Source organism: Molossus molossus, unplaced genomic scaffold (genome assembly GCF_014108415.1).
Source record: "Molossus molossus isolate mMolMol1 unplaced genomic scaffold, mMolMol1.p scaffold_m16_p_4, whole genome shotgun sequence".
Taxonomy (NCBI): domain Eukaryota; kingdom Metazoa; phylum Chordata; class Mammalia; order Chiroptera; family Molossidae; genus Molossus; species Molossus molossus.
This window is the reverse complement of record NW_023425377.1, coordinates 17,720,001-17,737,282: the sequence shown is the minus strand read 5'-3', so window position 1 is coordinate 17,737,282 and position 17,282 is coordinate 17,720,001. Positions and strand designations below refer to the sequence as shown.

The 17,282-nt window shown below is 44.4% G+C and overlaps 1 protein-coding gene across 1 annotated transcript in view; it reads left to right on the top strand.

Annotated features, from left to right (window-relative positions):
- Window positions 1-17,282, top strand: part of SGCD (sarcoglycan delta) — a 195,669-nt gene that overhangs the window by 106,977 nt on the left and 71,410 nt on the right. The window contains exon 4 of the mRNA XM_036240715.1: window positions 5,247-5,319. Within this exon, the coding sequence (XP_036096608.1) occupies window positions 5,247-5,319 (73 nt within the window). The remainder of the gene's footprint in view (window positions 1-5,246; window positions 5,320-17,282) is intronic.

Genomic DNA, 17,282 nt, shown 5'->3' with positions numbered 1-17,282 from the left:
TAGGAGATAGGTGATGGGGGAATGTAGCAAGTGTTACTTGAGGGTATAAACATTGGTATTTGTCCATGTCTCATAAAAAGATGAGCAAGTAGAGAGGGACTTAGTCTGCTGAAAAAGACAATGTGTTGAAGTGGCCAAGGGCATCCATTCCAGAGCTGAATATCAGCGTTCAAGTCCAAGCTCTCGCTCTTTGCCATCCAACCATAGAAAAACATTCTGACTGCTCTGAGTCTCAGATTCCATATCCATAATAACGGATATTTATAGTCCCTATCTCATAGAGTTATTCTAATGATGAAATAAAAACAGTTTCGATGGTTTCTACTTCATAGTAAGTGCTTTAAAATGCTATTAAAAAAAAAAAAAACAAAAAAAAAAAAAAGAATCATCGATGACCTGGAAGGAGAAGCAATTATGAGGGTTCATACACATTTTGGTACTAGTAGTAGTATTTCATTCACTATCATCTGCTGATTGCTATGCACCAGAGATCTCACTCAAGACCCCTAGAGACCCCTAGAGATGAGGGTACTCTCAATATCCCTTGTTTTAGAGAAGAACACTGAGCATCAAAGAGATTGGGTTTCATGCCCAAGGTCAAATGAGAGATTTTTTTTTTAATTCTCACTCAAGGACACTTTTGCATTTATCTTCAGATAGAGCTGGAAGGAGAGAGAGAGAAACATCAATGTGAGAGGGGCACGTTGAGTGGCTGCCACCCACACGACCCCAACCAGGGCCGGGAACAAACTGCAACCGAGGTACGTGCCCTTAGCGGGAACCGAACCTGGACTCTCCGGTCTGCGGGCAGACGCTCTAACCGCTGAGCCAAACCGGCCAGGGCGAAAATGAGAGATTTTGATACCTTTCCTTGGGAAGTCATATCCAAGGATCCATATTCCAGTATGTGTGAGATGCACGGTCCCCTGTGGCCAAAGTCCAGCAAAAACAAAATCAAAGGTATCTGGTTGGACGATGCAGGATCAACTCATCCTTCATTTTCATTTCATATCCAGAGCCTCTCAGTCACCCACCTCCTCTACCAGTCCAAGCCCTGTGGGTTTTGCTGGTTTGCCCTGCAGTGAGTGCCACATTGGCCTGCAGTTGAGAAAACAAGGCACTAGGGCTCAGTGGCTAAACGTGAATCTCAGCTCTGGCACTCACTGGTAATGTGACCAGGAGCCCCACATGTTTTTAGTCCCAGTCCTCATATCATAAGCAGGTCCTTTGGTCTAAGAAAGAGACCACACACCTTTTTTTTTTTTTTTTTTTTAATCCTCACCTGAGGACATTTTTCCATTTTTTGTTGAGGTAGAGTGGGAGGGAGAGAGAGGAACAGAGAGAGAGAGAAACATCGATGTGAAAGGAACACATCGAGTGGCTGCCACCCACACAACCGACCAGGGCTGGAGACAAACTGCAACCAAGGTACATGCCCTTAGCGGGAACCGAACCCGGGTCTCTCAGGACCGCAGACCGACGCTCTAACCGCTGAACCAAACCGGCCAGGGCAAGACCACACACCTTTTGTCATTCTTTAGAGATATATGTATTTAACCACATAACATTCCTTTATTAGCATGCTCTTTTATTTTAAAGGTGCTGTTAAAATGTGTCAGATTGTGCTTGTGGGCATTTATTTAAAATGTAATGCTCAAGGAATTTTAGAACACTCATTTAGTCCTCCCATAGAAATGGCAGTTACAGTTGGAAATGAGTCCAGTTGAAGCATTGGGGACCTAAAGTTGAGTCTGGCTGTATTCTGTATTAACCTTATCCCTGGCCGCACAGAGTTGAAAAAGTTAATGAATGTCTGCAAAATGAATAAAAACCCCAGGTAGCATGCGCTCAGTGCCAAATGAATCGTGTAGTCATTCTCCAAACCTTTGCTGAGTGCCTACACTGTGCTACACAGTGGGGGTATGACAGAGAACAGGACACACTCCTAGCCAGGAGCACAGCGGATGTGATCACAGAAAGCCGGGTCCCCAAGGCCAGGCACTCAGAGGAGACTGTTCTTTCCCCAACCTACAGTGAGCACCTGTGGTGCGCTGGGTCGCTTTCCTGCAACCTTTCACCCCACCCGGACGTGCTGTGGAGGGGTGGCAGAGCTAGGGGCCACCAGCTGCCCTAGAGCCCTTCCTTCTGGAGCTTGGGACAGCCAGCTGTAAGAAGTAAGGTTGCAGATGAGGTTTTGTCATTGGCTCTGACAGAGGAAGAAACAGGCTCAGCACAGGGTCTGGATGGGATAAAGAAAAACGCCCCAGGCTTTTGAGGTTCGTCTTCCTAAGAAGATGCCATCCCTCCTTGTGGGATAATTGGTCAGGATAAATGTAATAGACGTTCTACGACGTGCAGATACTTGGCAGAGGCAAAGTTGCAAAGTAAGCACTCTTTGGTCTCAGAGGCCTTATGAAATGATAGGCATGGGCGTGAGAACTAGGTGAAACCTTAGCTTGACCGCAGTCTGGTAACAGTTCAAATGACAGAGGTTGTCCACGGATGGCCATGTGGGCGAGTCAGGCGATTGTGGCTGCTTCGAAAGGAGGTTATGCTTGTTTAAAAAATAATTTTTCTTTATTGATTTTAGAGGGAGAGGAAGGGAGAGGGAGAGAGAGATAGAAACATTGATGAGAGAGAACATCAGCTGCCTCCTGCATGCCCCCACTGGGGATCGGGCCCACAACCTGGGCATGTGCCCTGACCAGGAATTGAACCGGTGACCTCTTGGTGCATGGGTTGATACTCAACTCCTGAGCCACACTGGCTGGGCAGGAGGTTATGCTTTTTATAGTGAAGTTTTCATAGAATTCTTGGTAGAGGAAGGGGAGATTTGAGTTGGGACTAAAGAGTATAGACAATATGAATAAACAAAATTAACTGCCCTTGCCTTAGTGAAACATAATTGTTCCTTTTAATTAAACTTTTCAAAAGTAGGGTTCAAACAGCTCAGAAGGAAGCATCGCCAAGGATGTCAAAGGGAAGTCCCTGCTAACTGCAGTAGTGACAGGTGGGTTGTTCAGTAGCAGATTGGAGTTGGTACTGAGAGGTGGCTGCGGGCATGCTCTTGGGTGTCAGACAGCTTAGGGCCACATCCCAGTGTCACTCACTGTCCTGTGACTTCTGCAGGCCATTGTTATCACTAGGCCACCTCTACAGTGCCTTCGGCCCCGGTGTGACTCAAAGGATTGCGGAAGTGTAGTCGAAGGGGAATATATACTCTGCAAACCCGTGTTTAATACTCGTTTAACAAATGCTGCATTATAATGTATAATCCAGCCCACTCTTCAGTAATTGCATTAGGGCTCTTCAAAGAAACGGAGCCAATAAGATCTCTGTGTAGGAAGAGATTTTTGATAGGAAATTGTCCCACACAATATCGAGGCTGAGAAGTCCCACAATCTGCCCTCTATAAGATAGAGATCTAGAAAGGCCGGTGGTGCGGTGAAGTCTGAGTCCAAATGCCTGAGACCCAGGGAGGCCAGTGATGTAGATTCCAGCCCAGGTCTGATGCCTGAGCACCAACAGCAGCAAGAGCAGAAAATTGATGTCCCAGCTCAAGTAGTCAGGCAGCAAGGGCTGAACTCTTCCTCCAGCCTTTTCTTTGTTCTGTTCAATCCCACCACAGACAGGATCATGCCACTCTCATTGGATGGGGAGCTGCTTTCCTGGGTCCTCCAATTCAAATGCTAATCTCATCTGGAGACCGGAAATAATGGTTAGCCCAATATCTGGCTCCCTGTGATCCAGTCAAGTAGGCATATAAGATTAGCTATGACAGTTATAAAGAATACAATAAAGGTTAAATCACAAGAGCAAAATGAACAATATATGCATACTAAAACAATGAACATTCTTAGGAAATTTGCATTAAAATGTTTGCATTTTAATGGGGCTATGGGTGCATTCTAATATATTTGAAATAATGTGGTTTAGGGTCTTGAAAAGTAAAAGTAAAGACTGCAAATGTCCCCACACTACATGTCTGTATGCCTACTGCATCTGTCACTTTTATGGGGCAATTGCAAGGAATAAATGAGCTACTATATGTGAAATATATATTATGCGGTCTCGCATGTAGTAGTCATGCAAAATGTTCGCTTAGAATAATAGTTATTGTTCACCAGGATATTCTTTTAATGACTATATATAATGTTAAGGCAAGGTATTATTTTCTGATTTTACTTGCAATAGTTTTTGGTTCATATCAGAAAAATTAAGTATTTCTGTAGTTGCTGCAAAAGTAAATAAACCTGGACTCATCAGTGTGCCAGGATAAATCTGGATTTGGAATAACCAGTGGTTAATGGAGGATTTTTAGATATTATAGCAATTGCAAGAGGATTCTAGAAATCCACCTATGAATGCAAGATATTATTCTGCCCCTTCTTCCAGCATCGCAGAGCTAGACCAAATGTATAAAAATAAACACTTTTCCTTCAAAGTACAGGATATTGCCTAGCTGAGTTTAATTGAAAAACTAATATCCAGTGCAATTGTCTGTGATAAACTGAGGCTTAAATAATTTGAAAACGCTTTGGGAGCAGACAAATCAGATAATCACAATCCTTATGGCTAGGAAGGTTCAGCTGGCATTGACAAGCTGTGAAGATAAAAGCTTATAGCAAAGGCAACAGCTAAATGTCTAGACTGGGTTGGGGATCAGTGTCAATACTCAAAGTGCAAAAAGCACTGAACTTCAAATGATCTCTGAGTGTGGTGTTTAACTTTTCAAGGTAACAGTGTATAGAACTTTGTTTACTGAAAAACTCCTGCTGAATTGTCATTAGGCAAACCCCTTGCAGCCTTGCAGTGTCTCCTAGCATCTAGCATTTCTGCTACTGCTTGGACTTTGTGTTCCGTGATTTGTGCCCTGACTGCAATCAGAGGGCTTCAGCGGCGGTTTTCCCAAACATTTCCACTCGGGTGATTATGAATAGTTTATGAGCGACCAGAGTCAGATCGTGCCATTTCTAGGCATCTTTTTTTTTTCAGCTGACTTGGAATTTGCCTCGTGGCCTCACTCGGATCTCAGCAGGGACACTGTCAAAAGAAATTCCTTGTTTTTTCAAAGGCTGTTTGCATGCATTGGTTCAACGCTCTCCTATTATGGAACCCTCAAGCCAGTGGCAAGAAATATGTGTGTACTGAGTTGTGTAAAGGATTCGCTGCATTTAGCTGAGTGTGCCCCCAGGTGACACATCCAACAGTCTCCAACCTCTGTTTGCTTTCTTCTTTGTTCACAGGAGCGGAGGGCACAGTGTTCCCTAAATCTATAGAGACACCGAATGTCAGGGCAGACCCCTTCAAGGAACTAAGGTAAACTCCCGACGTGGCGTTATCCTATTCGTGTGCGTCCCCGTTTCTGTGCACCAGGCTGGTGGTCCACTGCATCCGTGTGATGGGCAGTGTCTCAACAGGAATATGTAAACTGGCAGTGGTTAGAAAGGATATGACAATAAGCGGCAACCAGGAGAACATTGTCTCTGAGGACCTGAAATGGAGAGTTTGGAGAAAGAGGTTGACCACCTTGTAATTGTGATATTTAGGATTTATGTTGTTGTGGTGTGTTTCTTGCTGTGTTTTGTGGTACCAAAAAGCTACCCAGTTAGAGAACTAGTCAGTAATGGGTGCTGATCAGCCCAGCGATGGGTGCTGTCTAAAAGAAGCTGAACTCGGAATATAATACAGACTTCTTTCTAGGGAATAAACTCTCCGTTACATGGAAGACTTGAGAAATGTAAGAGTTAATGGATTTTGGCTAACTTTGCTTTAAACACAAGACTAAATGTACTGTAGTTAAAAACAAACCCAGCCCACACCAAACACAAAGACAACCCTCCAAGGATCAACCCACTTTAGAGATCATACCCTGAAGGACATAGAACAGAGTATATGCTCATATAGTGCTGTAGACACTCTTCTACATGCTAGTCCTTGGCAACCTGTGGGAAACCCTGGAACCTACCTTAAATTAAACCTCCACAACAACAAGTAAACCTTCTAAGTCAGTGCAACAAAATAAAGACTTCGGGTAGCTGCTGCATTTTCATTGCTTATTCTAAAATTATAGGCATATTCCACAGGGGCTAGAAATAACGTTTTCTGATAGGCAGCCTAAAAAGATTTTAATATGTTAATTTTAAAAGTGGTCTTTTGTTTGCACCTGTTCAAATTGCGGTGATGCTCGATAACCTGAACTGAGCCAGGAGACTAGAATGTGATCATTTAACCCTTTCATTCTGGAATTTTTTCTTCATGCACTTGGTGGGAGAATCTCTGGCCAATTGAAAGGATAATGAAATGTGGTTGATTGATTAGTCTAGATCAGTGTATCAGTGTTGGTTTCACATTTGTCATTGAATGGTGCCACATTGTAATCTGTGCTATTGATTAGAATTGACCTCAGCTATTGATAACAGGTAATGAACTTGGTGACTGAGCCTTCTGGCCTCTGGCTTCACAGTTGGATCAGCACATCCATGCTGGTGTGTCTTCTGGGCTCAGGAAAGTAGAGTCATCTAAGAGAGGTCCCTGGAATTATACTAGCAGGTGGTGCTGAGTGGTCATGCCTCAGAGGCAGCAGGATGGAGTGGAAAGAGCACTGAGCTGGGAGTCGGTGACCTACAGCAAACCCACCGTGTGACCTTGAGCTAATCCTAGAGCCCTGCTATCTGTAAAAAGCCAGGTCACTTCTAGCTCCAAACAGCTAATCCCTTTATAGTATTTTACTTTTTTTTAAAAAAGTATATGTTTTTATTGATTTTAGAGAAAGGAACGGTAAGGGGAAGAGAGAGAGAGAAACATTGATGTGAGAGAGAAACATTGATCAGCTGCCTTCTGTAGGCCCCCTACTGAGAATAGAGCCTGCAACCCGGGCCTGTGCCCTGACCTGGGATCAAACCAGTGACCTCTTGGTGCACAGGATGATGCTCAAGTAATTGAGCCACACTGGCCTGGGCTATAGTATTTTACTTTTCATTTAAAAATTAACTTAGATTTAAGGAAGAGTTGCAAAATTTGTACCGATTATTCCCATGCACTTTTCAGCTGCTATTCTCCAATATTAACATCATATATATCTAGGATATATTGATCAAAACTAAGTAATAACACTGTAGTCCTATAAAATTTATTTTACATGGATTTGTTTAAAAGGATGCAATCACCTGAATGTCTTACAGATTTAAAAATATACAAAAAGGATATTGCCCTGTCAAGGTGGTTCAGTTGGTTGGAGCATCATCCTGTACACCAAAAGGTTCAATTCCCACTCAGGGCATATACCTAGGTTTTAGGTTCCATCGCTGGTCAGGGCGCATACAGAAGGCAGCTGATCAATGTTTCTCACATGGATGTTTCTCTCTCTTCCTTTCTCTCTCTAACAATTAATAAAAATATATCCTCAGTCGAGGATTTTTTTGTTTAAGGAGATTAGCCCTGGCTGGTTTGGCTCAGTGGTTAGAGTGTTGGCCCTCAGACCCAGGGTCTCAGGTTTGATTCTTGGTCAAAGGTATGTACCTGGGTTGCAGGTTTGATCCTAGACACTGGTTGGGGTCATGTGGGAGGCAACCAATCCATGCATCTCTCTCACATGATGTTCCTCCCTTCCTCCCTCCCTCCCTTCCTTCCACTCTATCTAAAAATCAATGGAAAAATATCCTGGGGTGAGGATTAACAAAACAAAAAAGGGAGAGTGACAGAAAAGTCATTTGCTGAGATATGAATTAATGGGTCTTTAAAGCCCCCGATGCAGTTAAGTTGGAATGTTTTTAATGAAGGTTTTTAAAAATAATATTTTATACCCAGATTTTCTTGGTTTTACTTATTAATGGAAAATAAATTGAGTTAAAAGACCACAGCTTATTTATAATTGACTGTCTTCTAAAATAATCAAGCAAAACTTAAGTATCCAACGTGCCTCCCACTTACTGCAATTAATCAAAAGTGAGAAAATAGCATCTGTTTTAGAGGCCTTCTCTGTTGGGGTAACTCTTGTTTCCTCAAACCCCTATCTTGGCTGCTAAAGGGGTTTTATTTGTTCTTTTATTTTTGATGTTGTGGTTTGTTTGTTAATGAAAAGCAGATTTTAAGCCTCTGGCATTTCTTCTTAAAATATCTCAACTCTCAGGGAACAGACTGGGAGCTTCCTTTCTGCTAAAGTTTTGGTTTGCTGATTTTCTTTTCAGAGTTACTATAGTTACCGTATTTGCAGTGTTGGCTTAAGATGTTTGTAAATAATCCAGGGTTGAGCTGAAAAATCACAAAAGAGGGTTGTTTCACTTCAGGCAGATACTGAGTGTTAGCAAGGTCGGCGCCCAGCCCCCACGTGGGACAGCGTTTGCTGACCGTTCTCCAAGGCTTTTTATTCTGAAGTGAGGACGCGCCACCCTAGATTCAAGACTATATTTAAACATACACCAGGCTCTATACCTATCCCTTTAAATTTAAGAAACCAAACAAAAACAAGACTCCCTTTGAATGGAAACTGGTTTTAGTAAATGCATGGTTTGGGAATGTGAACATCTTAAGTGTTCTTTTGTTCACTGCTTCTCTTCCTGGAGTCTGCACAGACATGTGGAAAGCCCCCTGGTCTCAGGCTGTGCGTGCCCGAGACAGGAAGTGGGCCGTCCAGTCTGCCTTTGCATTTTCTGTAAGATCGCGGGCTACTTCTGAATGTGGACCTTGTCCTGAGGATTCTTTCCAACTATAAAGTTTCCTTGTAGGAATCTGATCCTATAGGAACAGGGAGTAGATGGTGAAATCCCACTGCCCAGTCACATGCGAGGGCAAAGGTACAGAAAGAGAGAAGGTTCTAGGGACCGCTGTACACACAGAGCCAAGTCTGTTCCGCTGAATAACTAGAAGCTGGGGAGGAAGCAGCGGGGCAAGAAGCCAGCGGGTCTTCATAAAGGAATTCTTCCTCCGCTGATGTGCGCGTGGGCTGTGCACATTACCCCAGGGCAGCGACCTGATTTTCCGTCTTCTGTCAGAGCACAGACTGTGTACCAAGTACTCCTGATGTGTATTAGGAGTCAAGGCGTGTGCTCAACACTGATGTAGAGAAAAATGAGCACTCAAGCCATGTGTGGTCAAGGAGAGTAAGACAGGGTGAGGCTCCGGAATGCGAGGCAATACGATGAGTGTCCGGACGGGTGTGTGAACAAGTCGGCGGAAACGGAGAACAAAATCTGCCCAAGAGACGTAGGGACGGCTGGCCAAAGGAAGGGCCGTTTCAGCTGCAAGAAGAAACAAAACACAAAACACGAGAAGCAGGCTTCAGAATTCCTCAAACATGGTTCCCTGCAGTCATCTCATACAGGGGCTAATAGCCCCAAATAGTTCTGTACCGGCCAAGAATGTGACTGTGTTATTTACAAACACGAGAGCTTGTCATTTCCTTATAACAGGGTTCAATTAATGAGAGGCTTAGTAATACTCCTTCCCTCGCATGTCATTCCAAAAGTCACAGTACCCAAAATAGGGGATCAACGGTCTGATCAAAATAAACATCACACACACACACACACACACACACACACAGACATAGACAGACAAAAGGGCACACTCAGGAGAGAGAGAGAGATGGGGGAGAAAAGCTGTCTATTGAGCTTCTTATGTAGAAATCGCGGAAGGAATCTACATTCTCTCCCTTTAATGTTTTAATAGACATGTCTGTAATTTTCTTTACCTCCTCTTTCCCTCCCTTCCACCCACTACACTTAGACTAAGTATCTAGTTTTGTTTTGCATGTATAGGATTCCAAATTATTAGGTCATATGGTGTGAATATTGAAGTGATTCAAAGGAGAAGTGAAAATATTCAGTGGGCCGCATGAGCGCATCGGAATCAGCACAGAGAAGAATCGTGATTGACGCCCATGTCGGTCCAGGGGCTGTGCTCTGAAGGTGTCCTGCGCTGGGTTTGGACTTGGCCCCCGTGCGTATCTGCTTTATGAACTTGGGCAAGTCTCTGAAGCTCTCCTCGCCCCAGCGTCTAAAACATGGAAACAGCCCATGAACATTCATCCAACAAGTGTTCACTCTTGGGAGGAGGGCCAAGCAGCTGTTCGTGGGGACTCAAAAACTCAGGAGTTTCCAGAGGTTGGTTGGTTGGTTTGTTTGTTTCCTTCCTTCAACCCATAAAATGTTCTCATCAAATAATGGAAACCAACAATTGTTTTTCAACTAAGGACCAAAAAAAAAACCTGTGTACTTTCATCTATAAACAGCACTGTGTATAAACAAAAATATATGTCAACTGACAGAGTAGAGAAGACGTAACCTTAGATAAACACAGCCCATAAACTGAACACAGCCCATAAACTGAACACAGTGAACTAGACGAACATGTCGTCACCCAGCCTGCACACTGCCAAAGACCCCAGCGACGTTAGCGCTTCTGCTCACACATTCCACGGTGTCCACCCCACAGAAGATGAAGATCTGAAAGCCACAGGCTAGGGCTTAATGAGGGCCACTTGATTTTAAGGTGGTATGTTTGAAAGCCCATGTTCCAAGAGTAGTCAGCTCATGCATAAGTCCCTTTGTTTGTCACTTTCCTCCCTCCTGTATTCCAAAACACTGTCCTTCTTCCCTTTCTTACTCTTTTCCTTCTCTCCCTTACATCCGACCTTCCCATAATGTGCCCTTTTCACGTGGTTCTCAGTAGGAGATGGATGGAGAAACGAAGGGATGTTTACCTGTCAGTATTTGAGGTATTTCCATCTTTCCCTTTGCTTTACTTACCAGCAGCTCCTACTTTTACAAATGTAATAGAGATTATATTTTAAAGATATTAAACATATGTGTTCTGTATTCGTGTCCTCTCTACATTGTACTGCTGCCCCCAGAGGCCTGGGAGGGACAAACAGATGACATCGTGACGGAGGCTATGAGGCCAAGACAGGGGAATTCCCATTTAGACAGGAAGAGGACGTTGAAAACCCAGTTCTTTTGGTCTCTAGTGAATTATGGGAAGAAGAAGATAGAAAATGGAGGGGAAGCAAGTTGTAAAATATATGCCCTTATACCTTTCTTCTCTGGGTCACGGAGGGAAGACACGAATTAGCTAGGTCTTAAGGAAAGTCAAAAGCAAAGGGTCATCATGCATTTCCATTTGGGCTCTAGGAAGCCAGATGCCAGGGTGGTCTCACAACCCCTGTATTGTCATGTGGCTGGAGAGAAAAAGGGGACCTGGGTCGGCACTCCTCACTCTCCTTAACTCCTGGGGGATGGTGGGGAAGGGAGGGTTTGTTGAAGCATCTCTGTGGTGTTGTGTTGAGTACTGATGGTGTAGACGGGCAGACTCCTGGGCAGGCTCCCCGTGGTGGGGCCGAGGGCTCCACAGCAGACAGTCAGTTTGGGGATGGAGTGGGATACGCACCCAGACCTGTGTCCACCAACACCTTTCAGACCCACCTCCGTGGGCGCCGAGTGAGCACAGACAGAACTAACCAGAACTCACTCACTGAGGACTTGAGCGTGGTTGCTAGCCCGATGCCAACCAGAACATCTGTGGAATCTAACTTCCTTTGTTCCTGCCACCACAAAGCCACAGAAGGCCCCTCCCCCATATCCATAATGCTATCCAGGGAAGGAGACCAGAACTGAGACGGATTATTTATCCTAAGGGGAAGCTGAAACCCTTCAACCACAGAGAAGATACCAGAATAGAATAAATGTCATCGTTTCCACCAGTGCGTAGGAATAAGTTTGAGAGGAAAATGGAGTCAGGTGAGAACTATAACCTGTGTTTCCACGGATGAGCATGGTTTCTACCATGGCCAGCCTACGCCACAGGGTATGACGCCAGTCACAGCGTATCTTACGTGACTTTGCCAAGCTTCAAAGGCCAGGAGTCTTTCTCTCTGAGTCTTGTGAGGTCCGCCGAGTAGGATCAAAAGGAAGTGGTGCTTTCAGAATCCACCATCAGGCGCCGGCTGTTAGTGATGTTCATTCTCTCCGAGTCTTGAGCCAGCACTGTTCAGTTCAGATGTTCCAAACATACTCCCCCAAAGTAGTTCTGGAGTTATTAATCTTTTAGACCAGCAAAATACTAGAGGAAATGCCTTAACAATCAAAACATTCCTTAAGCCTCCCTCAAAGTCATGACTACACTGTCTATGTAGTGTACATAGTGTACATACACTATAGCCACAGTGCCATGAGGCACCTGACTGTCCCTTAGTGGCCAGCCTATGAGTTTGGGGGAGCAATGTGACACATTATTATTGTTACACGGGACAAGTGGCTTTTATTGAAAAATTAAAATTATATCCTTTAGAGTCCATGTTTAACATAAGGGTCTAAAATGGGAAAGAAAAAATCATTCCAAAGATAAAATGGGGGGGGGGTATAATATTGCATTTCTATTCGTGATGTCGGGGCAGGTGCGACATGAAAAGCAAGTGCCAACCCCCCCTCCACTCTAAGCAGAGTGGGCCAGTGTGTATATTTGTTGACATTCCTGAGCTGGGGCTACCTTCCGCCTCAGAACAGAGCATTTTATTATTGTTTGTATCTTTATGAAAATGTCAGCAGCTGCCATTTATTATGTAAAATGTGTGAGGTAGATTGTTGTAATATTCTAAGAAACACACAATTGCTGCTTTTAAATCCACCCCCCACCCCACCCCCACCCCCAGTGAGATGGCCCTGCTGGGTGTAGAGACAGAAAATCAGAAAATCATCCTTAATTACACCCTTCATGATTCTGGCTCCAAGCCAGCCTCGTTTTATTTTAATTATAACCTTTTCAAAACGAAGAGTAATGGGAGTTCAGACGAAAAAGCTGACATCAGTTTTTACCTGAAATAAGTTGAAACTAGAAGTGATCCTTAAAGAAAATCAGCCAGTGGCTATAGTTTTATTTCTTGATCCAAAATTGTCCATAGTTTGTTACAATAGAATATAAGGAAGAGTGAGACTCTCAGATCTCAGAACTAGACAACCTGACCTGATTTCCTGGCCAGGTTGGGCTAACCACTAGCTCTCTCTCCCTTGTCTGCTGTTCATCATTGGCACCCACTGGCTCGGAGGTAAAATTTCAAAACAAAAGCACTGCGAGCGGTGATCTGGTTCTGCCTGGTGGCCCCAGCCTCTCGTCTCCCAGGATTCTTTCCACTCCTTCCAGCCTCTTATTTTGGTGTCTCCCTCTGCGCTCCTGTCTACTTTCCATTCCTTCCATTGAACTTCTAATTCCTGCTCTCAAATTTCAATTTCCAACGTTCTTTATTCCACAGTCATTCCCTTCTCTAGCACCCTGTATTAATTTCATGGCTGTACTACCCTTTCTTTACTTTTTGACCCTTTCAAGTGTCTTCTGTTCTCTACTTCGTTTTGTTATTATTCGGGCCTCTGGCTTTTTGACTGGGGCGTTTTCAAATGACCACTGATTCCCGGATTCTCTTCAGCTTTGAGAGCAGAGCACTAAGAACGTGTTAGAAAGTTTTGTGCACATGAGTGAGATTTGTTGGGAGGGTGGGCTTCCAGGTGGGATTATCAGGCTGGGATTTTGAGGTGGGTGACCCCCAGTGTCTAACTCTGTAGGTCTTCTCTCTTGGGCTGGTCAGTGTCCCCAGAGGCCGTCCTGATCCCTTGCCTGAGATGAGTTCTGTGGCTGTTATGTTCAGGTGGGGCCTAGGAGGTCTCACTCTTCAATATGTAGGTTTGCACTGAATTCCCCGTTCTCAGTCTAGCACTGCTACCCTCAGCTGTGTCATCACAGAGCCTAGGGTTCAAGCCTTCCGCAGTGTGTCTCAGTCCGTGTGGACAGCTGTCATGGAATGCCATAGACCGGGTGGCTTATCAACCGCAGAAATGTATTTCTTCCAGTTCTGGAGGCTGGGAACTCCAAGGCACTGGCAGATTCAGTGCCTGGTGAGCACACACTTCACAGGCAGCCGTGTCCTCCTTGTGTCCCGATGTGGGAGACAGGACAAGGGAGCTCTCTGGAGGTCTCTATAATAAGGGCACTAATCCCATTTATGAGGGCCCCATCCTTGTGACTTGATCACCTCCTAAAGGCCTACTTCCTAATACTATCACATTGGTGATTAGGATATGAAGATATGAATTAGGGCAGGGGCACAACATTTAGTTCATAACAGTGAGGGTGGCCTGGTCACTGGGTATGTACAGTGGAGAAACAGACTAGGGGTCCGACGGTCGCCCATGCAAACCTCAAGCAGTCTTCCTGATTGCTGTCCCACCGGACACTCCCAACCACATGGGTGCCCGGGGGCTCCCATTCCTGCACCTGGCCAGGCTTCTGCAGCTTGAATTAGCGTTTGGCTTGGTTTTCACTAAACCTACAGGCTCTTAGCATTCAGTTTCCTGTCTTCTGCTAATGAAGTTGCTTTTTGTTGTTCTTTTTCATTTCCAAAGCTTTGTCAGCATCTTTCTTCTACTCTATTCCTGAATCCCTGTGGGTTTTGTGTCCTTTTTTAGTCCATTTACAGTCATTGCATTAGAGCTTCAGGAAGGAGCCGCGACTGCCGTGTGTGTGGAGTTGGCTGTTCTATCAGAAGTCCTCTCTCCTCAATGTGAGGGCGTCAGCCCTTCTGTCTTTGCTTTGTCTCCTCTAGACTGCCTTAGAGCCTTCACGCAGAGCCTTGCTGTTCCCTGTTCTTGAACCATTCTTCCCTACTCTTTGTGGATAATCCTATTTACTTTTCACCTCTCAGCTTGAACTTGACTTCCTAAGAAAATCCTTTTCGGCATATCCCTAGATTCATTAGGGTCTGCCTGCTACAAACACACGCAACCCTTACACTTCATTTTTGGATTAACTGACTTGATGTCTTCTACATTCATCGTTGCCCACAAAGGGGGTTAGGTTAAATGGATCATTACCAATTCCGTTCCGCCCAAAACGGGTGGAAAAAGAACAGCGACCCCCTTCACATTTGTTTGCAAAGGAGAGCTATCAAAGTCTCCGGGAGTCCCTAATTTTGTCTAAGCACTTACTGATCTCATGTGTTTCTAACCATACTAAGTCGTTTTCCAAAGGGAATAATTTATTCTTCTTTCTCTTTACAAGCAGCCTCGAAACTGGAGGCTCCGTTTTCATCCAAGGGTATACACTTAGAGCTGTGCTTTACCCGGGGCCTCCAGCCCACAGGTCCTATTCATTTTCTCCACCACGGTAATTCACAGAGCAACGCCAAGTCCCCTCTCACCCAATTATACGTTTCATCAGCATACCCTATTCACAAAGGAAGATGAGTTCTCAGTTCTCTGATTTTTTTTTTTTTTTTTCCAAAAATACCACCTGATTCATTAACGACAATTTTCCTCGCCTGGCATCTGAACTCAGATGCACTCACTCTGGCATAACAAAGCACAGAGGAACCCGAATCCTTTAACCACCAAGTGCCATACCCCTAACCTTGACTAGAAAATACATGCTAATAAATTCAAGGTCTTAAAAATATGAATTATAGTCATTTCACACTCAGCAGCAGTTTCACGCTGAAGAAAGAGCTTAACACGTAATTACAATGCTTGTCCCTTCATTAAGCACAGATGACACGCCTCCGAAAAATATTTTGCGATGACGTCTGAGGAGAGGAGTTGAGAAACTCATTACTTGTTTATGATGGAGAATATTGACTGTGCACTGATTAAAGGAACGTGTTGATACCGTTCTAACATGATGCATCAGTCTATTAGTTTATGGTTCTCTCTGTGGTCTTCCTGAGAAGCTCTGTGGGAAATGAAGACAATGCCTTTGAGTCTCTGCAGATGTCTTGGAGAAAGTGTGCATGAGGAGGGGGATTGGAAGGGAGAGCAGGGGCCGTTGAACTTCTGCTTGCCTGCCCCCTGTGAATGGCTGGGCTGCACTTTGAGGATCATCCATGAGACACAACCATAGCGGATTGGTGCTCGAGGAGCTATTACAATACGACACTCAGCACCTCAGTGGCTCAGGTCTTAGCAAACGGCATATAGAGGGTTTGGCTTCCTATCACACAACCACCCCATAGGTGGAGCTATGCAGTGACCAAGTGAAGTGAACATGAAAACGTCCAGTCCCCCCTCTCTTTGTGCAAGTTGTGAAATTCTTACAAAAAGAGAATTTTTCTCTGTCTTCTCCCTACCTAGGATGGCAAAGGTATGAGGGTGGAGAACCAAAAGTGAGATAATGTCACCTAAGAAAGAAGTTTTTAGTTGTCTGAAGTGGCAAATTATCTCCCTTGCGCTTCCTGTCACTGAGATTCATGGTAAAGGAGACTGTCATTTTAAGACTATTAGGAAGGTGTGCCAAACATCCGAAGGAGGGAAGATTTCAACTAAAGAACCTCTCAGATTTGCTCCGATATGAAGATTCTAAGACTCAGCTTCAAAGTACTGCTCACAGATACAATTTTACCAGGGGCCCCCCTCATTAAGTTTAAGTTCCTTGAAAAAGCTCTATTCGTTGAGGATTTAAGAACAGAGTAAGTGTCCAGCATTGATTGATTTCCTTTCTTCTTTTCACTGTGTTCGGAGAAGGATTCAAACTCCTATAGCGCTTTGTAGATTTCAAAGCATTTGCACAAAGACTCTCTACAAAACTCCCTCAAGTGGGACAAGAGGCGTTGACTCCGCTCCCATTGTACAGATGAGGAGACTGAGGGTCAATGTGTGACAGCTGTCTGTGTGACCGAAGGGACAGCCCCTGCCCTTGCTGAGAGACCAGGAAGACTTTGGGGTTTCGGAATGTGGGCAGAATTGCTGGTGGCTGCAGCCAGGAGCGAAGGTTAGAAGCAGAGCTCGTGGCCAGACTGCCGCCCTGGGGTCCTGGTTTCCCCACCTGCTAGGGTGTGACTCTGGCAAGGTTTTCAAACCTCTGTCTGTCTCCGTTCCTCATGTGTGAACAGGGAAGGACCAATCTCAGAAGGACTTGTGGGAACTAAATGGCATGCTGTATAGGAGTGACTTCAAACATGACCTAGAACCTTGAGCTTTGTGCTTGAAGCAGCAGGGTATGACCCACTCTGGATGATGGCCAAGGCATCGTCCTGGTGACGGGGTAGTTTTGCTCTTTTTATTATTATTATTATTATTATTATTATTATTATTATTATAAATTTCCTATTATATATTTCTCACAGGTATCGGTCAGCAATAAGTTAATAGCCTGTTTTATACAAGTCACTATAATTAAGACAACAGTAAAACAAGTGTGAGCTGATGAACTGGCCCGATATTAAAAGTGAATTTGAACCCAGCTTTTGAAAGTTTCTGACAGCAAAGGTGTTTGTCGTCTGTGTGAAGGCATGAGAGAGGCAAACCTTG